The sequence below is a fragment of the Daucus carota genome, chromosome 3, assembly GCF_001625215.2.
Source record: "Daucus carota subsp. sativus chromosome 3, DH1 v3.0, whole genome shotgun sequence".
Taxonomy (NCBI): Eukaryota; Viridiplantae; Streptophyta; class Magnoliopsida; order Apiales; family Apiaceae; genus Daucus; species Daucus carota.
Genome location: NC_030383.2, coordinates 50,640,324 through 50,663,181, shown reverse-complemented (window position 1 = coordinate 50,663,181; position 22,858 = coordinate 50,640,324). Strand labels below are relative to the sequence as shown.

The following is a 22,858-nucleotide window of genomic DNA, read 5'->3' as shown; positions in this document are numbered from 1 at the left end:
TTATATTTCCCACTATTATAAAACTAAAAAATTCATCCATACTATCTTACATAACCTCTTTTCATATATATATATATTTATAAAAACTTAAGTGTTCGGTACACGATAAAATTCATATTAAACACATATTTTTAATTGACAAAATTTTCGACCACATAAAAAGAGTGGTGGTCATTCATAAATACTCCCTCCACACCAAATTACATATCCCTCTCGATATTCAAGATGTCAAATTGGTCAATCTTTGATTATATACTAAAAAACATTTATTTATTAAAGAGAGTAGTAAGTCATTTGACTTTTTGGCACACATTTCTAAGTGTTTTGACCGCATATTTAAAATGACTATTTTTACAAAAAAAAATATATGATTAATATTATAATTCAGAATTTATTTTCGAAAATAAAGAATATTTTTTTTTTGCCAAATGAAAATAACGAATTTAATGACGCGGTCAAAGGACCTACGAGCCGTGTGCAAGTGATTTTTAGGTGGAAGGTAATAAAGGGAAGTAAAAGAGAAAAAGTTACTGAGTTGGTCTAGATTTGTGTAGGGTTTGTGAATAATACAAAAGAAAAAAGGTGGTCACGTCTCTCAATGCGTTGCTTGAACAGCAAGCGTAACCTGAGTCGTCCACATCGCCATTCCCCTGCCTTTCCATCTTTATCTGTCCCTGTCTCTAATTTATAGTAGCTACAGTAGCTGCATTTATATGAGTACTCTCTCACACACAACCTAACTTACTGCTATCAGCTCACTGTATATACATTCTCTAGAATCAGCTCACTGTTTTAAGACCAGACCGCCCAATACCATGCTGTCCGTCCGATTGCATTTCACATTTTCAATTTACATACAACCCTGTTCCTCACCGACAACTAAATCTAAACAAATATTCCATATGCGCTTTTTAGACACGATATTTTGATAGTATAATGAAAATATTATTTTCTTATTTCTGACTGCATGCGTAAAAAAGTTTAATATAATATTTATTACTTAATTTCTCTGCTTCATTGAATCATACGAATTAGAAAAAATTATGTAAAGAATGAATAAAATTATATGTGAAGCCAGTGATGAAGCCATGAAACTGATTTATATTTAATAATAAATATGAGGCAGTAGAGAAAAGTAGTGTATTCAATAATATTTTTTATTATTATAGAACAGAGAGATAGTGTAAAATAGCGATTAATACTTTTATATATTATTAAAATCTATTATTTCTGTGATGTACAAATATGACTGGGACATCCTAGGATAGAAAATGAATTGGATATGAAGAGTTGAAATTCATATAAAAAATATTAATATTTATTACAGTGTTCAAAATAAAGTATTCATAAAGGAAAGGGGTACCCGACTCCCCTTAGTGTATCGTATAGGTTTTTCATTGCTAACAAATGTAAATTCCAGTTTAACCGGCTGTTAGATTTATTATAATAAAAAATATATAATATTTCATTTATAGATTATTATGATTTTGTCTTTCTATATTTGATCCTGGATTATTTTTTGAATTTCTAAGATTTAATCTTTCGTATATCATCATCTAAATGCTTTGGTACATAAAATAATGCTTAAAAGCTATATAGTTAAATCATGTTAAAATTTGAAGGATAATTCTACTTACCTCAACATCGATCCCAAATATTATTCGGATAATATATACATATTGGAGTTTCATTTTCATTATTATTTGTATTGTGGTCACACTTAAAATTTGAACAAAAATTAAGATGTATAGTACTTTCTAATATAAAGTTACATTCCACTAGAAAATGTTGGAAGCAAGAGATTTTGACTTACTCAATGACTGTACGTAATCAATATACTTATATAAAGGAGAAGCGAGGGGCGTGTAGGTGGCGCCTCTCAGATAGCTCCGTTCTATTTTTCTAATTTTCCGGAATTTTTGGATGAAAGATATCAAAAAAAAATTGTTTCAGATTCATTGATATGGTATATATCTTGGCATAAATTAATCTGATTCTGTTTCAGATTATTTATGGAATATAATAAATTGAAAGTATTAATCTGATTTTATTTCAGATTATTTATGGAATATAGTAGCTTGCAAGTTTTTTAATCTGATTCTATTTCAGATTATTTAATTATGGAAAAGAGTAGCGCACAAGTTTCTCGGCACCTATAAATACCCTTATAGGTTGTGGGGTTTTGGATCATCTAAACACAACATACACTGTCTCTCAATACCACAGTTAAAGGTGTGCATTCGGTTCGGTTAACCGAATACCGAACCGAATAATCAAAATAATTTCGGTTCGGTTAATCGAAATTTATATTTCGGTTCGGTTTTCGGTAACCAAATTTTCATTTTTCGGTTATCCGGTTTTTTAACCGCGGTTTCATAGAATTTCAGTTTCGGTTAACCGAAATAAATTTCGGTTTCGGTTAACTGAATGCACACCCCTAATTACAATGATATATGTTTGTTGGTGATTTTTTTATAATATTTGTTTTGGTCGTCAGACGTATTTGTTGTTGTTTGCAAGCTTAGTGTCTGTTTTATTGATGTCATCAATCACTAGAGTCGTATGCTTTTTATATGCAGGTAGTGGTGTATGTGTCTAAGAAGCAGTGTTTGGAAAAGTTAATGACAATGTTAGTCAAGAACATGATTACTTTTCAAAAAGAAAAACATAATTAAAATTAAGATTCGTCGTGCTTTAAATCGTTAATTACATGTGGAAACTTATTATCATTTTTTTCACATATGAATTATAGTCCAATTTTGAAATTTTAAAAATTAATATTGGTATTATCGAAATGTTTATAATATAAAATTTATTTTATTCTATAAATATTAATTTTGAATCATTAATATAATTTTTATAAGTCGCCGCAAATTGATTTTTTTCTATAAATATTAATTTTCAATCATTAATGTAATTTTTATATGCCGCCGCAACGCGCGGATTCTCAACTAGTTAACTTATAAGATAAGAAATGTATGTACTTCTTCCGTCTCTTAATACTTTATATGTTTATTTTTATCGTATTCGTCAACACACATTTTTGAACATTAATATCTTTAATTTCATATTAGTGTTAAATATAAAAATTTCATCGTATTAAAGTACTCATGAATACAAATCTAACAAGATCAGTACTCATGATTATGTTTAGTCTTATAAATTAGACTTAAATTAGTAATTTGTCTCATGTTATAAACAGTCCCAATATTTCAAACGAGAAAAGTAAATAGAAAGGAGAGAGTAATTTTTAACCTATCATCTTAGTTATAAAGATTATAAAAGCGTATAGAAACTAGAAAAAAGTTTATGCAACCATTGCAATTTTTAATTTACTATTAACAAGTTACGAGTTTATATAACAAGATTTCTAAGATATATAATGTGTTTAATCACTTGTCAAAATTTTTTATTCAAGCATGGTTTAATTTGTAAAACAAATTTTTAAATCGAATTTGATGAGAAATTATCGAAGAATGACACCCAGGTAAACCAGTCATTAGTCATGTATAATAAGAAGAGCTTTCTTAAATATCGCAGGGTTGATGAGAGAATATATAATTTAGGAACAATATTTCTAAATATTCAATATTATTTTTGTGTTATGACCGGAACTGTTTAAGCTGTTATAAAAAAAATCAGCAAATATGAATTTCTTACGAGATTCAATTATTTGAATCTGAGCCGAATGTTCTGCACTTTGGAATAGCTTTTTTGGGTCATGTTCCAAATTATTTAGAGCTTTCTTAACTCCCATGGAACTTGTTTTCTTAACAGCTGTTTCTCTAAATACTTTTCTGCTTGAACTAATAAACATAATAAACCAAATTAGACATGTTATAACATTCACGAGTAACTCAATTCTTTGGCTACTCTAGCCGATTCAAAACAATTAACTCGTGAGTCGTGAAGCAAGAATTTCACTCGCTTATTCACGTACATTTGCCTCTACCGGGGCATAAACCAACACCCACATGACAATTTCATTCACCATACACGTGTATAGACATGCAAAATTACTAGTAATTCCAAATCACACCTCGCACATTATTAGAAAATCGCAATAATTTTGTTTTTGAAACTTACAAAATACAGTACAACCCACGTGTAAGCTCCCTCCCAAAAGTCCCAAACCTCTCACTCCTTTTGTGACCATTCACACAATACTTACACAATACATACATTGCACTGCAATATATCAATGTACCTCTGTGGCCAATTTATTGTCGCTGTTACATCTCAATCTATTCATATTTGAAAATTAAAAGGTTCATACTCACATGATATGTTCTAAAGTCGACGATTATTCATAATCGACCACTCATAAATAATTAACCAGAAATTTAACTTATTAAATTTATGATTCCGATTAGTTATGATCAGTAAATATCTAATATTTGGAAATTTAATTGAATTCATGATTTATAGATTATCAATAAACTAATTCTTAATTATTCTCATTAGTTAGTTAGCTATTTGAGAATTTTTTTTAATTAGTTTCGGCACGATTTGTGATAAATTTTATAAAATGCTTCTGACTTAATGTAAAAAAATTAATTAGAAGTGAGAAGTGGATTAAGACTTATATATGGTTAAACTGTTTGGAAAGAACGGGAATTTATGAAACAAAAGTTATCATTTTCAATTTTTTATAAATATTTCTTATTTTTTTATATAAACACGTTAAAAAAAAAGGTAGATAGACCATTGGGGCCGTTTGGCTGAACTTAAAATAAGTGCTTCTTGCTTAAAATAAATAAGTGGAGTAGAAGTTAGAAGCCAGACAAGACTTATAAGTGATTAAAGTGTTTGGCAAATAAGCAGAAGTCCTGAAACAAAAGCTAGCATTCCTAGCTTTTTATAAGTGCTTCTTGACTTATTACACAAACAGTACGAAATAAGTGCTTCTAACTTATAAGCCCAGAAGTCGGCTTAAAAGCCGTAGCCAAACACCACCATTTTTTTAAAGACAACCAAACATGCACTTGGTTTCACGATTTTACGGTGGAAAAACTGTCCAAGCCCTAATCATAAAAAAAACCGTACGTGGTGCTGTATATTACCCCTATATAAACCTTGCCCACCACCCCTCTCATATTGTACCACAAACACAACTCTTCCATCTTTCAACACAATCACTCTCACTCTCTTCTTCTTCTTCTTCACACACCACACTCCAACCCTAGTAGAAATGGAACTGAATATGCTTATTTCAAAAGACACAAACTGGTGGATTTTCACTCTACCAGCTTTACTGGGATCCAAAAACCTCCTTGACATCTCCATCCTACTCTTTATCTTCTTCACTCTCCTCTCTCTCACTCTTCTCACCTGGGCCTTCTCATCCGGTGGCCTGGCCTGGAAAAACGGCCGTAACAAAGCAGGCCCAATCCCCATCCCCGGCCCGCGAGGCCTCCCTGTTTTCGGAAGCTTGTTCACTCTAAGCCGCGGCTTAGCTCACCGCTCTCTGGCTTCCATAGCTTGGAGCTTTTCCCCCCAAGCCGCCGCCACTCAGCTGATGGCTTTCAGCCTCGGCTCCACTCCTGTCGTTGTATCATCGGATCCTCATATCGCTCATCAAATCCTGACGTCACCTCACTTTGCTGACCGTCCGATCAAGCAATCAGCGAAGAGCCTGATGTTTGAGCGAGCCATCGGCTTCGCTCCTAACGGCGCTTACTGGCGTCAGCTGCGCCGCATAGCTTCCTCTCATCTGTTTTCGCCGCGCCGAATATCGGCTCACGAGCCGGGACGCCGAACAGACTGCGCAGCCATGGTGAAAAACATAGCCACTCAACAACGAAACCACGGCCTGGTGACGCTGCGAAAACACTTGCAAGCCGCGGCTCTGAACAATATCATGGGAAGTGTTTTCGGAAAGCGTTATGATTTAGACGACTGCGAGCAAGCCAAGGAGCTCAAAGAAATGGTTGCGGAAGGGTTTGAGCTGCTCGGTGCGTTCAATTGGTGTGATTATTTGCCGTGGTTGAGCTTCTTTTATGATCCCTTTCGTATCGTCGCTCGCTGTGAAGATCTGGTGCCTCGTGTCCGAAGTTTAGTCCGGGGGATTATTCAGCAACATAGAGATGCTGATTCGACGAGCGGTGTCGATGATCATGCTGACTTTGTTCATGTTCTGCTGTCACTTGAAGGCGATGAGAAGCTTAACGAAGATGACATGGTTGCCGTGCTCTGGGTAGGCAGATATTATTAGTATTTCTTCTTCGTGTTAAAATATATGGTTGATTATTAATTTAATTTATTGAGATTTATTTTCTATATGCAGGAGATGATATTCAGAGGAACAGACACAACTGCTTTGTTAACTGAGTGGGTGATGGCCGAGTTGGTGCTTCACCAGGATGTTCAAGAGAAGCTTTACAAGGAGCTGAGCGAAGCGGCTAGTTTGAGTGATGCTGACGTGGCGAAGCTACCCTACCTGCAAGCCGTGGTGAAGGAGTCGCTCCGAGTCCACCCGCCCGGTCCACTTCTGTCGTGGGCCAGGCTTTCCACGGCAGACGTCCAGCTCAGCAACGGAATGGTGATCCCTGCCAACACAACAGCCATGGTGAACATGTGGGCCATCACACACGACTACCGTGTCTGGTCTGACCCACTTGAGTTCAACCCAGAGAGGTTCTTGGCTCAAGGAGCTGACGTGGACGTCCGAGGTGGCGATCTGAGGCTCGCACCGTTCGGGGCTGGAAGGAGGGTGTGTCCTGGGAAGAGCCTGGGACTGGTGACTGTGAGCCAGTGGGTGGCTCAGTTGGTGCACAACTTCAAGTGGGTCCAGGACATGGCGAACCCGGTTGACCTGAGTGAAGTCTTGAAGTTGTCTTGTGAAATGAAGTGTCCCCTGGCTGCCGTGACTATTCCCAGAGATGTCTGATCAATTATGACTAGTATTTCTATTGTAACGTTTCGTTTGTGTGCGGTTTGGCTCAATTTTGTGTTTCTGAGCAAATGCTAATATATATACTACTAATATATATGGTGTATAAGTGTTAAGTTTTTGACATGAGACTTATGAAATCATAGGTTTATAGTATCGCTGGACTGTAAGAAGGGAGTGTTTTCTTCTTTTTCTTTTTCTTGTTGAGATTGACGATGGATCAATATTTTCTTATGTTCTGCTTTACTCCTTCATTGATTGGTTAATGTCAGAAGCCCTTCTATTTGTTCGCAGATTAACAATTATACAACTCTACCAAAGCAGCTTGTCAAACGTTAGGTATAAATCATACTATACTATCCAAGTATTAACAAGATAATTTGATTTACCGATGGTTGAACTTCACTTGCCATTATCATAAATCATTATTCTAGCAGAAACACCATATTATCCAAGTATCAACAAAAATGAAAATTTAATCTTGAGCTTCATCAACTAATTTAAGTTGAATTATACTTTATAAATGATTTATAAATGGCTGCTAAACAAGATCTTTGATGTAAAATATTAAATATTTTTGGAATTAATAAATAAGATGTATAAATATAAAAAATATTAAATTTTGGTGATAATTTGATTAAATATTTTGATAAGTTCTAATAATGAAAGTAATTGTGTTATTAAATCTAAATTTCAATATTAAATAAACTGAAGGGAAAACTAAATAACTATAAAATCTCTAATGTTTCTTTTAATTTTTGACAACATAAATTTATATTCACAAGAATGAGGTTACATACTTACATCCACATAAAAAAAATCATTTACATATTTATTAGGTTATAGATTCAAGTCAAGTATTTATTAAGTTAGCACAAAAAGTAAAACATGATTAAGAATACTAATATTAGGATTTTAATTATTTTTTGGAAAAAGTTGATTACACAGAATTTTTCAATTTTTATACTAAATTTAGATATTAATTCTTATATTATTTTTGAAATATTTTATTAATACTATGAAACTACTAAATTTTTTTTTCATATGTATACTTATACAGAGACAAGTTCTATGAAGTACAAAAAATATTGGAGTATTGGAGTACAAGATTGATACAATATAATCTAGTTATTTAGATCTTAATTTTTTTGTTCAAGAATATTTGTAAACATCCGACAACCTGCAGATTATGTTCTACAACATAAACATTGTAATCAAAAGATAGAACAATTACTTTGATAAATCGTAAGACATTATGTTCTGCAATATAACTTTTAAGCAGAACAATAATCTTAATGCTCTTTAAAGTTGAAAGATATTAATGATTATTTGATTATTATGTTTAATACTACTTATAAATGATAAGTTATATATAAATTTGGATAATCAGAGATATTATTTATGATTAAACTAAAAAATTATGATTTTGTACTCCAATACTCCAATGTTATTATGTACTCCATAGAATTTAACTCCACTTGATATATATATATATATATATATATATATATATGTATAATATTAGCCGTTGATCATATCTGTACTCTTTGAACAACTACAGGGGCACGCTAGTCAAAAAATAATTTTATACGCTGATACAAATTACATGTATACGATCCACATACGTTTTTTCAAGGTAAGGTGTATATTCTTTTGATTACGCGCTTCAATCATGGGATTCCCTAAATTTGGAAGCTTTGTAGGGCTTAATATATACGAGATACAACGCAGAATCAAGTCTGTAACTAATGAGGAAAGTTGCAGAGGGTTCTAAATGTCAACATCGATTGAAGCTAACATGGGTGACGCAGGGTTTGTTCTTGCTTTTGATCTCATTGAATGACAGTTTATATACGATTTTCGTACAGAACACTGCAAGGAACCTTAATTGTTCATGGTTTTTTAATGTTCTTGTTCAGGGATGAGAACCGTGGAGAAGAGTTGCAGAATTTAGTAAGGTCAGCGTCGATTGATCCTAACATTGTTTTCTCAAAGTTCGTTGTTTTCTTGATTTCTCTTAATCACATTTGTAGACAATTTTGTTTAAAGAACAGTATAAAGAACAATGATTCTTCTTTGTTGTTGATGTTTTTTGTTCAGGCAAGAGAAGCCGATTGTTAGAATTAAACCTTGTATGTTTGTTGATGTTTTGTCGTCACTGTCTGATGATAAAAAATCATGGATTTCTTCTACCGGGTTTGGTTCCATAATGGGTTTCGAACTGAACGAGTACCCCGTGAAGCTTTCTGAATTTTTGCTATCATCTTTTGAACCAAATCCTACAGTATTTAAAGATTAATGAAAAAACATTTGAGATAGTGGAGGAGGATGTACATGAAATTATGGGTTTTCCTCTTGGGGGAGTAGATGTTGGATTTGTTGAAAATAGCCATCTGAAAAAAAGTTGGGCGGAAATTTTCAAGCGAGCAAAACAATGTTATCAAGTCACGCCTGCCGACCTTTGCAAGTTTATTATTTCTAACAATACTGGTGATAATCAGTTCAAGATGAACTTTATGGTGCTTATGAGCAACGTATTGATAGAGGGTTCATCTACTCCGTACGTGAACAAAATATTTTGTATGATGTCGATCAGGACGACCAGATCTAAAGAGCAAGAAACGGACATCCAAAGAATTAAGAAGGAGGACTATATCTGGAAAGTGAGTGTGTGTGTTAGGCTTGTTTATTTCTCCCTAGTGTTCTTATAGAGATTCTAATATTATTAAGAGATTTGTATTAAAGTTATATAGTGTTCTTATAGAGATTCTAATATTATTAAGAGATTTGTATTAAAGTTTTAATTGTATTAAAGTTTTACCATATGAACATTCAAGGTGTATATTAATGCATACGTTTACAATCCCATGATATATGCATTGTATTTAGTGATTTTGAAATTTAAATTTTTTTTTACTAGTTTCCTTATTTATGTTTATGTAGTACGATTTGCTTCCTACGGATGAGATCCTTTCCATTCTTTCAAGATTACTTCCAAAGCTAATGTTATATTTCTAACAAATAAAGAAACAACAGATGAATAGATTTTTTATTCTGAAATAATAAAATATTTAATCTTATACTACAATATATAAATATTAAATCTTACACCGGAACACTAAAATCGATCAATGATAAGATAAGTGAAATATAAACAAATATAAAAATTGTATAAAATTGAAAATTCACAATATTTACTCACAAAAATTTTATTAAATTTTATATTAGAACAATTCATATATTATGCACAAACCTAAATATTCCGAGAAAAAAAATGTTGTTAGATCTCTCATTATAACCATAGTATTTTTTGAGAACACCTTAATGAATCTTCATATTAATCAAATAATAAATCTCTATTAGTAAATTTCATAAAAACACAACCATATATTTTTATTGTATGGCTACGTAACACCTTAAAGAATTCCAAGAAAGAATATATTGAATTAATATATGAAAATTTTGAATTAGTAGGACACTTAATGAATTAATTTTTTTGTTTTTTGGATTAATCATCTAAATTAAATAAAACAAAAAGGTACAATTTTTATCGTATTCGTAAGTAACATCTTAAAGAATATCTATGAAATCAAAAGGAAAAAATTTAAAAATATAAATTATTCGATAATATATGTTACATTGCTGAAGAACTCATGGATTAATATAATTCTTATTTAAATAATTTAAACTATTTATACCTTATTATCTAACTTTTAATAAAACAAAATATTTTTGATTGTTGAATTATTATCTTGTGTCTAAGGAACACCGGAAAGAATCGAGTAAAAATGAGTTAGTAATTTAATATTAAAAAGATATAAATTAGTAGGAAAATATACTACAACGATTAAGAAAGAATGAGGATTTCTCGTTCAACTCATAATAGTAATAAATACAAGAGATTTTGCAGATATTAAAAGTAGACCTTGTTAATATTATTTTAATTTTAATTTTTTTAATCTTAATTTTAAAATATATAATTATTTTTATCACTTTTCACGAACACGTTATACAATCTTGTAAAAATATATAATTGTTTAAGGAACACCTTAAAATATATAATTGTCTAAGACCTTGGAACTTTATTGATATTATTATAATTTTAAATAAAATTTATTTATAATATTACAATATAATTATTATTATCACATTTTATTAACACGTTAAATTAAACGGTTAAATCTTTAATACAAACTTTTTCAAATCTCTATTCACCTTAACAAAAGTCAACATAAAGTTTCTCACATTTTAAAATAATAATAAATTAATGAGAAATCAATTTGATATCTATTGAAATATTTAATTTTTAAAAATTAATAATGTCAATATTTTAAATTTTTTTAAAAAAATAATATATACTTGTAATGGATAGTAAAGGGACATTAATTATTTTATTATGTATTTGAAAATTATTCAAAGTAGGAATTCAACTTAAATTAAACAAAAAAGCCTAACACCTTAATGAATCTTCCAATACCATCTCCTAATACCACTAAGTTTAATGCATCAATTAGCTAATCTAAACTAATGTATCAATAAAATATATTCTAAAAAAAAATTTAAATTGAATGTAAAAGTAAATATAATTGTATTGTATTGTATATTCTATTAGAATTTTAATTTTATCAGAAAAAATATAATTGAACTTAATATAGAATAAATATATTCAATAATAATATAGTCGAAATATGATACTAGTGAAATAACTATTATATTTTTGATAATACTCATGTAACACTTACTAAAATTTATATTGAAGGAACTTTAAAACTTTGACATACAATTTTTAGAAAATTCTATATTTCAACGACTTTTCCAAGAAAATATTATTATGAAAGAGATATAAAATATGAATAAAACACTTTAAGAATCTCATTTAAAAAATAAAATACATTACGAAATCAAAAACTTTAAAATATGATGATGTAATTTGGAGGATAATTTAATATATGACTTCTATAAATTCTCAAAATAATTTTTAATAATATTTTCTAGTTATAAATATATTGTTTATGTCAAATGATTTTTTTTTATAATTTATGATTCTTTAAAGTGTTTTTGATTCTTTCATCTTATAGGTGTTCTTTAAAGTGTTTTCTATTATTTAATATCATAGGTGTTCGTGGATTTTTCAGTTTTTATTAACGTCTCCTAATGAAGAATATATTTAAATTCTACAAAATAAAATAAATGGAAAGCTATTTGGAGGAATATCATAATGAATCTTTTAGAGATTAAATTTCCAAAACTATCACATATGATTTGAGATAGTATGATAGCAATCAAAGTCATGAATTTAAAACAATATAGTTTTTGAAATTTTGTGGTTTAGATTAAACATGTTATTCTTAAATTTTCTGGTTCTATAAGAACACTTATTAGAACAATACATATATAAGAATTCGCAATCGGAGAATTAACAAGATTAAATCCAGCACTGTATCAGATTCCACTTCTATATACCTAGCTTCTTCTTCATCAGGCATTTTGAACCCGTAATATATAGCCAATAGATCAATATACACTTGATCTTCAGAAGAATCTATACCATAATAACCACAAAACAATGACCGATCTTCTCCTCATAACACAACCAGTAGAAGACAAATTGATATTGTTATTGCTGTAGCCACCAACATCTGTCTTCAATATACCAGGGGAGGTTTTAACCAGGGGACCGTGTAAGTTGTATAAGATGAATAAGATATTTCACAACAACAAAGTAAGAACACGCATACAAGCATAAAACATTGTAGAATCAATCGACGTTGATATTAGGATCTTAGGCGACTCTTCCCCACTGTTCTCATTCGTGAAGAAAAACATCAAAAAACTAGAACATTTGAGGGTTCCTTATAGTGTTCCCTAAAGCAAATTGTGCATAAAGATTGTTAGAGGTCAAGAGTAAGAACAAACTGTGATTCATCCATGGTGGGAGCTTCTTCAACCTTTTCCAGTAGTTTCGATTTTGCTTCTGCGTTGTATCTGGTAGCTATATTGTCCCTCAAAGCTTCCAAAATTACATGATCCCATGATCCAGTCTCTACCAAGCTCTTGTACATCAACATCAAAACTTTCAATCCATATTCCTGTTGTTGGTCTCCATCAAAAGAGCTTCCCGTTGAGAGTAAACAAACAGACGATATTACATGGACAACTGTAACGAACAGAAAAGGAAAAAGATAATTTGGAGGTGAGAATCAAACAAGGAGAGTAATGAAGGAAAGTTTTGTAATAAATCTAAATTTGATACACTCAAAGATACGTATAAAGAATTTGATCACATGATCAAGACTGATCCAACGAATAGAAATCACGTCTCTCTTGTCTCTCGCTAAGACTCCGTCTCTTTTGAACCTCCCCCCCTATATATATATATATATATATATATATATATAGTCATATTCCAATAGGAACCTCCTTATTCTAGAAACTAAAAACCAAGCTGAAATATCACTAAATCCTAAAGCAAATACCACTAAATTCTTAAACAACCCCATCTCCACCAACACACCTCCATCTTCACCAACCCCACCTCCACATCCACCACTGCCACTACCTCCGTCGTCACCTCCTCCATAACCACCACCACCTCTATGCTGCCCGCCCCCTCCATCTCCACCTCCACCTCCATTATTTCTCTAACAACACAATCTCCACTCCATCTTCACCAACCCAATCTTGGTCGCTGCTTCAACCTCCTTCAGCCCCGTTCATACTTCTTTCTCCACCTCGGCTCAACTTCAAAACGCAGCGGAGCCACCACTATTCCGGCAACGCTCCAACCCCCTACTTCAAGCCGCCCACACCTTCGCTGCAATCATCCTTCCTCCATCTCCACCTTCACCTCCGCCATCTCCACCACCGTCACCACCATCTGAATCGAAAACGTGAACAGATCTGGAGATTTGAGCAGTTTTTGGAACATATATGGAGATTCTGGGCGGTTTCTGCAAGTTTTCACTAAGTCTTGCGACACAGATCTCTAAATTCTAAAGGGAATATCACTAAATTGTACTGAGAATATCACTAACTTGTATTGGTTTCTAGTTTTTATTCAAAGAGTGGTTTCTATTTGATCATGAGCCTATATATATATATATATATATATATATATATATATATATATATATATATATATATATATATATATATATATATATATATATATATATATATATATACTATACTATAATAAGCCAACATGAGTATAATTTGTAGTCCAAGGTTTTAGTTATATTTTTTGGTTTGGTACTACAAGTCTAAAAATATGGAGTTTATTAGTATTATATTGTTAAACAGTTTCAAATACTAAAAACACTCATAACAATACATTATCATATAATATTTCATTAAAAAAATTATTTGAAGTTATAAATAAAATTATAAATCTACAATTTTGAATATCTTTTTTTAACAAAAACCTTCAGATAACTCTTTTTAACTTTAACATGTTCTATTTCAATATAAACACGAACGATTACACAACTCTTTCTAACTCCAATCTTAAAAGTTATTGTTGTCAAAAAAATCAAGATTACAAAATTACATTTGAAATTCGATTGATTAGATTACTGAATCTTTCAAACCTATTACGCGATCGGCTATGTTTGGAAAAAATATGAATTTTCTGATTTTTTTATTTTTAAATCTACATGTACTAAATTCGGATTAAATGTACTAATATATATATATATATATATATATATATATAATCAGTTGAATAATATAATTTAATTAAAATTCAATCCATTGATACTAAAATACTAATAAAATGATATTAAAATTTAAATTATAAATAATAAATTACGAAATATATACCCGCCCGTGGTATAATTTGTAGTCCAAGGTTTTAGTTATATTTTTCGGTTTGGTACTCTCCTTTTTGTACTACAAGTCTATAAATGTGGAGTTTATTAGTATTATATTGTTAAACAGTTTCAAATACTAAAAACACTCATAACAATACATTATCATATAATATTTCATTAAAAAAATTATATGAAGTTATAAATAAAATTATAAATCTACAATTTTGAATATCTTTTTTTAACAAAAACCTTCAGATAACTCTTTTTAACTTTAACATGTTCTATTTCAATATAAACACGAACGATTACACAACTCTTTCTAACTTCAATCTTAAAAGTTATTGTTGTCAAAAAAATCAAAATTACAAAATTACGTTTGAAATTCGATTGATTAGATTACTGAATCTTTCAAACGTATTACGCGATAGGCTATGTTTGGAAAAAATTTGAATTTTCTAATTTTTTTTATTTTTAAATCTACGTGTACTAAATTCGGATTAAATGTACTAATATATATATATATATATATATATATATATATATATATATATATATATATATATATATATATATATATATATATATATATATATATATATATATATATATATATAGGCAAGTGATCAAATAGAAACTAATGTTATTCTAGAAACTAGAAACCACTCCCACGATCACTGTTTATAACTACAAATATCACTCGTTTATACGCTATTTATCACTATTTTATGCAGTTAAATTAGCGATTTTTATTGTTGATAATTGAGAAAGTTTACTTATGTTTACTAGTGGTTATCGATTATTGATGATCATTTATAGTCGTAGGAGGTCTATGATGGTAAAAAAATGATGAGATGAGGTGTGTGGTGGTGGTAAATAATCACTAGTAATGGCAAGTTATGGTGACAAGCGGTGGTAAGTCAATTGTGGGTATAGGTGACCGCGGTAGCAGTGGAATGGGTTTATAATGATGCCCGGAAGTTCATCAATGTGTTATGAGTGAAGATGATGATGATATATGTTGTATATATGTATATTTATATATCTATATTTATGAGATTTCTTGTATAGGAAATAGTAATTTGTGATGTACAAACGAGTGATATTTGCAGTTAAAATAAGTGATAAAAAATTGGTCAGATACTAGTTTCTAGTTTCTAGGCTAATTTAGTTTCTAGTGGAGTAAGCCCCTATATATATATATATATATATATATATATATATATATATATATATATATATATATATATATATATATATATATATATATATATATATATATATATATATATATATATATATATATATATATATATATATATATATATATATATATATATATATATATATATATATATATATATATATATATATATATTTATTTATATATATATATAATCAGTTGAATAATATAATTTAATTAAAATTCAATCCATTAATACTAAAATACTAATAAAATGATGTTAAAATTTAAATTATAATAATAAATTACGAAATATATACCCGTCCGTGCTTCGCACGGGTTAAAGGCTAGTATATATATATACACATACTAGTATAAAATGGGCCTCTTAAAACTGGAGACCTTAGAGCAGGTCCAACCGGTTACTTATCTCATTACCTATTAATAATATAAAAAAATAATGAATTTTTATGAGTTTTAGTGATTTAGGTAATCTACTTTTAGGTTAGACAATAGCATTCCTTATATTTGGTTCCCTATTATTATTTTAATAATAAATTTGAGATAGAGAAAGAGGAAAAGTAGGGAAAAGACAAAGAAAGAAGGTTAGAGATGAATTTTTTATTCAAAAATATTAAATAGGTAATATCTAGTCGTTATCTAAAAATAGGTAATGACTAGTAAATTTGAAGATGTGCTAGTGTTTTAGATAACAACTAAGTGTTAGAGTGCATTTTTTTACACATTATTTAAATATGAGTTTAACACATTTTTTACGTAATTTATTCGACCTGCTATTATGCGGCGGTCCTTCATCCCAACCATACATAACATTAATTTCTTTTTTAATTGTTTCGGCAATTAGTTATGGATTTTGGACATCCCAGTAACGGTATACTCCATTTGTCCCTTTTAATTCTATACGTTTTTTTTTTACTGCTCACACGCACTTCAATACTCTTATAAAACATAATTATATAACGTATTTTTCAATTTTTTTTTCTGAATAAAAATATATAACATTCAAACTTTTGTTCAGAAATGAAAAATCTTAAAAATAGGAGCATTAAAGTCTGTGCCGCGTCCTCGTCCCCCAATGTATATAACTCAAGTGGACGGAGAGAGTATATTAGTAGAACAGTAGCCTGCATCACTGGGAGTCTGGGACACGTTTGGTTGTTCGGAAATTATGAATAATAGTAGTAACAGTTTAACTGTGCATGTACGAGATATTTTATGTGCAACCAGATTGTTAGAATTCAACTAGGCTGGTCTGGCTGAAACCAGAACCAACAAAGATCAAATGCAACGAGAAACGTAACTATCACAAGCTTTTTTAGCCTGGTTTGGGTTATGTTCCCAATGAAAACAGTACAACCCTTAGCTAGAAAGGTTTTTAAATTTATGTGTTGTCTTCAACGTATATCTGAGATGAATTGTAGTACTTGGAATTGCATAAATATCTGTTTACTACTTTAACTTTACTGTCACAGACCAGATGCTTGCCAGCTCATCTCCAATGCTGGCCGTACGATTCGTGTATTTACATGTTTTTTTCGTCATCATAATATTTTGTGGGTTTTATATCAAACCAATCACTCATTACGTCAAAATATCTCATTATACCCACCCATTTCATTGGGGACTCGTTTAAACCACTATAAACAAAATATATATCATTTTCCTTACATTACTATTTATACCTTTTTACTTAATCATTTATAAAAAATTAACTGTTTATTTTTTTACTACAAAACCACTTCGAGTACCTTCATGATTATCTCTAGTATTTATCAAAATAATTTGAGAATTAATAAAGCAACATAGTTATTATTTTAAAAAAAAATAGTTATACATAGATATTTATGTGATCACCCTAACTATGTTACTTTATTAATTTTCAAATTATTTTGATAAATACTAGAGACAATTATGAAGGTACTCGAAGTGGTTTTGTAATAAAAAAATAAACAGTTGATTTTTGATAAATGATCAAGTAAAAAGATGTGAATAGTGATGTGGGTAAAATGATATATATTTGATTTCTAATGGCTTAAACGAGTCCTCGATGAGATGGGTGGGTAAAATGAGATATTTTGACAGAATAGGTGGTTAATTTGATATATAACCCAATATTTTGTGGGCATTCCCCGCAAAACAGGAAAATAAAGTTGATATCTACTGTAGGGACTATGCAAGTACAAGTGTACAACTGTGGTAGGCAAACTTTATTTGAAATACTATAAAATTATGGTTTAAAGTTTACTAGTAATACTTTACTATCTGGCCTCTGCTTCCCGTAGATTATATAAGTCCATTTGCACGCATGTAATTAATGTTTTTATAAAATATATTTTTATATTTGTTCAGTAACATCAGGTTTTTTAAGTTATTTTTTGACATGAGTTTTAAAACTTCTATAAAATATATTTACATTATATATATCTATTTTTAAAAAAATCCTGAAAAAAATTTGATATTTAAACTTTTATTTTTAATATATATATATATATGTATATATGTATGTATGTATGTATTTATAAATACATTTTGCATGATTAATTTTACATACAATCATATTATTTTAATTCATATTTATTAATAAATATGTTCAATATTATTATTGTTAATTAACTTAGAATTAGAATTTAATTTAAATTTTTAATGAGATTATTTTTCGAGTTTATTCTCCTTTGTTTTTCTTTTGAAGGTCAAAGTATTACTACCTCAATCCCATTTTAAGTGTCTTGTTGTTGACTTTCAACCGTCAATTTGACTAATTTTTGACCAAGCATAAAGAACAAATTTGTTATTATTTTAAAAAACTAAAAATTACATTTTATAGTATATTGTATGTACTTTATAAGGACATATGTTTTTTTTTAAAATTTATATTATATGTGTAAATTTTAGTCAAAATTTGGTTAATTTGACCATTCAAAAGTCAAACAAGATATTTAAAATGGGATGAATGAAGTATTTTTTAAATAATTACATATGTAGTATATCTGCTGATCAACTAACATCAAGTTTTAATTCTTTTGAGAATAACTTACACGTTACACCGTTTCTAATTAGTCATCTTTTAAAAAGAAAAGTGCACCTGGTAGATTATTACAGTAATTTATTTAGTCAGCAGGTGGTAGAGCAGATAAATGGTTGTGGATGTTTTAGTCAGCAGCAGTTACGTACTTGTGGTGATAGCAGAAGAGATATGAATGCATGCTGAAGGGCTCAAGAACCAACAGAGAGAGAAGTGAATGAGTCTTCTAACAAAACAAAAACACGTGAAATTGAATTTCTACCTGCTTGGCCCATGTCAATTATGATTATTTACTTGACAACAAGTCACCCTCACCAGTTAGACCTCTTCCGTCCATCACTCCAACAAAATATCAGCAGACCGATTAAATCGATTTCGATTACTATTTCCGAGACTAGTCTGTGTTTAAAAACAGTCAGAATTTGAAAATATCTTGTACACGAAACAATTAATTTTCCAATTAATTTTCCAAGCCGTCAGAATTTGATAGTTCGGCTATAACCAATTATTGATGTAAACCAATAATACGCCGATATAGTTAATTTATAATTTTATTTGAAACTTTATGTTGACCGAGGAATTTGATAATCAACAAAGATGAGGTTTATAGTCGGAATCAAGATCTATGACGGTGGTTTTAGCTACCTGAGTGTGGTGGTTGTGTGTTTTAAGGGGTAGCTGAGATTAGGATTTTGAGTTGTCTCTCAACTCATAATCCCCTAATGTGCCTACGTACCCCTATATTTATAGGGGATCAAGCCATACGTAGTTTTATTGAACCAAGACTCCTAATTTGATCAGGTTTAGGCCTCTTGAGGATAAGACCAACCTTAAGCCGGTGACTTATCACTTAGAGTTCTATTCCGGTTAGAATTAAGCCTTGAGGCTGACTACCTCAGACTTCTAGTCCAAGTACATCACGGATACGACATTATCTCCACTACAAGAGATAACACAAATTGCTATGTTTCGTAGCATGGAGGAGACGTCTAGTAGAGCCGTGACCAATTCCTTGAGGTGTAGGGACGCGTCCTTACCCCATAGTGAAGGTTCTCACTAAGAGGTAAGACCATTAGGGAGCCAAGTTACACGATCATCTCAATCCCCCAATGAGGGCTAAGTCATCAGAATACAGGATTCAGACATATGATCGGCCTTCTTGTTACCCCTAGGGGCCTTCAAGAACCATGATCACCTCAAGCCCCCACACGAGGGTTAACTCGGCAGATAGCAGGATTGAGCATTATAGATCATGCTCGGATGTAACCCGGGAACTACCAGATGTGCCCGGCACTAGTCTTCATGTCCCTCAGAAGGGTAGGTCTTCGTATCCCACGGAAGCGTCGTCATCGAGACTCACTTATCCTCACACACATTATCAAATTGTGGGCGCAGCCCTTGAGGGCGCGCCCTTGATCCTTGCTGCCTTGTCTTCTTAGTCCTCCACATACGTTACACCTGTCTCCGAAACATAAGGTCGCGCCCCCCGGGAATGCCCCGAGAAGGGCGCGCCCTTGTCTCCACTTATAACCAAAATTGCCATAACAAGTACTTCCCAAATTTTCTTGATATTAAAGATATCAAGGGAATTTTCATATTGTGCCGCACACATTTTTCTGAGGGCGCGTCCACACATAGGGGCGCGACTTAAGCCGTGCATTATTCCTTGATATTTCAAGGCGCGGGCTGTGCACAGGCTAGCAAACGTATAATGTCAGTGTTTTTGGACATTTAGCAAATTGGCCAAGCATGAGGCTGGCGCGTCTTTATGATGCGCTCATAAGTAATCAGCAATCCTTATGTTGATAAAAGAAAACAGGGGGTGCGGCCTATCTGTCGTTGACAGTGGCGCAGCTTCGCCTATTCCTTCCAAAGGACACATTTAACCATAACATTCGCGCCAATGAACCTCAACAAAAGAAGGGCGCGCCTTCGCGACACGAAGGTTTGTGGCTGTTTTGCAGCCTTAGTGTGTCCATGGTACCTGGGAATAGTAAATATAAGGCGCGACTTACGGAATGGCGCCACCTTATTATAACATGACCCCTTTTTTATCTTTTTGTAAGCAGAGGGCGCGGCCGATGGCGCTGCCTTACTTGCAATATTTATTTTCTTCCAAACACTGTATAAGCAGAGGGCGCAACCTTACTTGTAATGTGGGCTCTTTTGATCTTTTCCAAGATTTAAGCATAGGACGCGATCTTTGGCGCAACCTTACTTTTTCATGTGTGAATCATTTGCTCATATAAGAAAATCAAAAGGACCACTCCCCAGTCCATACATCATCCCATATGGGGCATCACGAATCTTATCCTAAGGAAATGGATGATGATGATGTGTTTGATGCCACTTACTGCCAGAATCATGAAGATGGAGTATTTGATGAAGCTTATCTGTTCCAGACTGAAGAGAAAGCTCAGGGACTTTCAGAAGCTTCTGGAGGACAAGCTCATCACTGAAGAAGAAACCAAGAGAGAAAAGCAGAAAATCTATGATGCTGCCTGTGTGCAGAAGAATCTTGATATCAAGCACAAAGTTGGTAAGAGTTGGGACATTGAAAGAAGAATATTCAATGGACCTCAAAGGGATTCCTTCGATGATAGGAAATTCATGTCATTAATTTATGATCTTTATGCATGCCCTTTCTCTAGAACTGTGGTACATTACTGTGGATGTTAGGAACCTGCTGGGTGAATGGGAGCTTATCATCTACACAAGGGGAAACGGAACATTCAGACTCTCAGTTGAATTTCAAAAGTCATTCACTGTAACTGAGCTCTGGGTGCTTCGTAACAAAGTCAAGAGAATCTCTAATTTGAATGAACTCCTATGAGACAAGCTGATGGAACATGCTGAATTCAATAGTCCTCAGATTGTCAAGAATCCTTATTGTCTGAAGTTCATCAATGAAGACATTTTAAACACTGTGTATCTAAATGATGAAGCCTTCCCCAAATATCCTGTGAACCAACTGGTCCTTGCATCTACTCTACTAAGAACCAAGGGATTCGCTTCTAAAGAAAAGTCTGATGCTGATAATGTAATTTCTGACTATTGTCTTCGGAATGGTATTTCTAAATACACAAGGAAGATGAAGCAAGTCACGAACACTCAGCCTGCTGACTTTAAGGAGGACCCAGTGGATCTGGAAGTAATGCACCAACTGGCTATGGCTAATGAAAGGAAGAAACGTGGTGAAGCCACTACTGCAGAACAGCCAACCAGGGATGAACCTTCAACTCCTGTTCTTCACAATTCTGATACTGAAGAAGGAGAAGTTGATCCTTAGATTATGTAGGGTATTGTAATATATGTTCTAAATGAACACCCCTTTTGTAATCTATTGTTTATGTTTGAATCTGGTGAATGTTTTATTAAATACTGGAAACTTTTGCTATTTATCTTTCGATGTTTAATCCTTTGTCTTATCAGTTAGTTGAGTTATCCTCTCGATAATCTGCATGTTATGTTAACAAACAAATAGGGGGAGATTGAAAGGCACATGTTAAGCCTATTTGTATTTAAGAGGTATTAACTTAACTCTGATAAGAAAGCAAGTAAATAGCAAGTATTGTTAACCGGAATCCGTACGAAGAACGTCAAATGATTTATTGAAGATTTTATGTCAGAAGAATTTCAGGATGCCGCTGCAAACCACTGGAAGAAGTTCATTAATATGATCAAGCCTCAGTGTACAAATAATCTTTTGTAGCACGTCCAGAAGATCAAAAGGTATAAAGTTTCAATATTTTATTTATTCAGAAGATTCCATTATTGTGTCTACAAATGAGGAAGAAGAAGACGAAGAATCGACGAACAAGCCACAGCTTAATTGTTTAAATGACAAGGAATATTTGATTCAGCTAGTTACAGATGAACTAGACAGTACATTTGTGTATCATCTTATCAGGTTAAATATTCTACGTCAAAAG

At 31.6% G+C, this 22,858-nt stretch overlaps 2 protein-coding genes across 2 annotated transcripts; one reads left to right on the top strand and one right to left on the bottom strand.

The window, feature by feature from the left end:
• The first annotated feature begins 5,102 nt into the window (after positions 1 to 5,102).
• On the top strand, positions 5,103 to 7,146 carry LOC108211562 (cytochrome P450 78A7). Its single transcript, XM_017383195.2, has 2 exons — positions 5,103 to 6,196; positions 6,287 to 7,146. Exons 1-2 carry the CDS (start codon positions 5,192 to 5,194, stop codon positions 6,887 to 6,889), a joined length of 1,608 nt encoding a protein of 535 aa, XP_017238684.1. The 5' UTR covers positions 5,103 to 5,191; the 3' UTR covers positions 6,890 to 7,146.
• A 5,637-nt stretch (positions 7,147 to 12,783) lies between these two features.
• LOC135151566 (uncharacterized) lies at positions 12,784 to 19,263 on the bottom strand. Its single transcript, XM_064090106.1, has 4 exons — positions 19,221 to 19,263; positions 13,702 to 13,769; positions 13,407 to 13,533; positions 12,784 to 13,049 (listed from the first exon to the last, which is right to left on the bottom strand). Exons 1-4 carry the CDS (start codon positions 19,261 to 19,263, stop codon positions 12,784 to 12,786), a joined length of 504 nt encoding a protein of 167 aa, XP_063946176.1.
• Between the last annotated feature and the right edge of the window lie 3,595 nt (positions 19,264 to 22,858).

Bases quoted from the DNA above. Each gene is read 5' to 3' on its own strand.
- LOC108211562 (XM_017383195.2), top strand. From the start codon at position 5,192: ATGGAACTGAATATGCTTATTTCAAAAGACACAAACTGGTGGATTTTC. The intron at 6,197-6,286 runs GTAGGCAGATAT...TTCTATATGCAG, and splicing joins ACATGGTTGCCGTGCTCTGG to GAGATGATATTCAGAGGAAC.
- LOC135151566 (XM_064090106.1), bottom strand. From the start codon at position 19,263: ATGGACGGAAGAGGTCTAACTGGTGAGGGTGACTTGTTGTCAA. The intron at 13,534-13,701 runs GTGTGGGCGGCT...TTGTGTTGTTAG, and splicing joins GAAGGATGATTGCAGCGAAG to AGAAATAATGGAGGTGGAGG. The intron at 13,050-13,406 runs GTGTGTTGGTGG...TGTTCGTTACAG, and splicing joins TGGGGTTGGTGAAGATGGAG to TTGTCCATGTAATATCGTCT.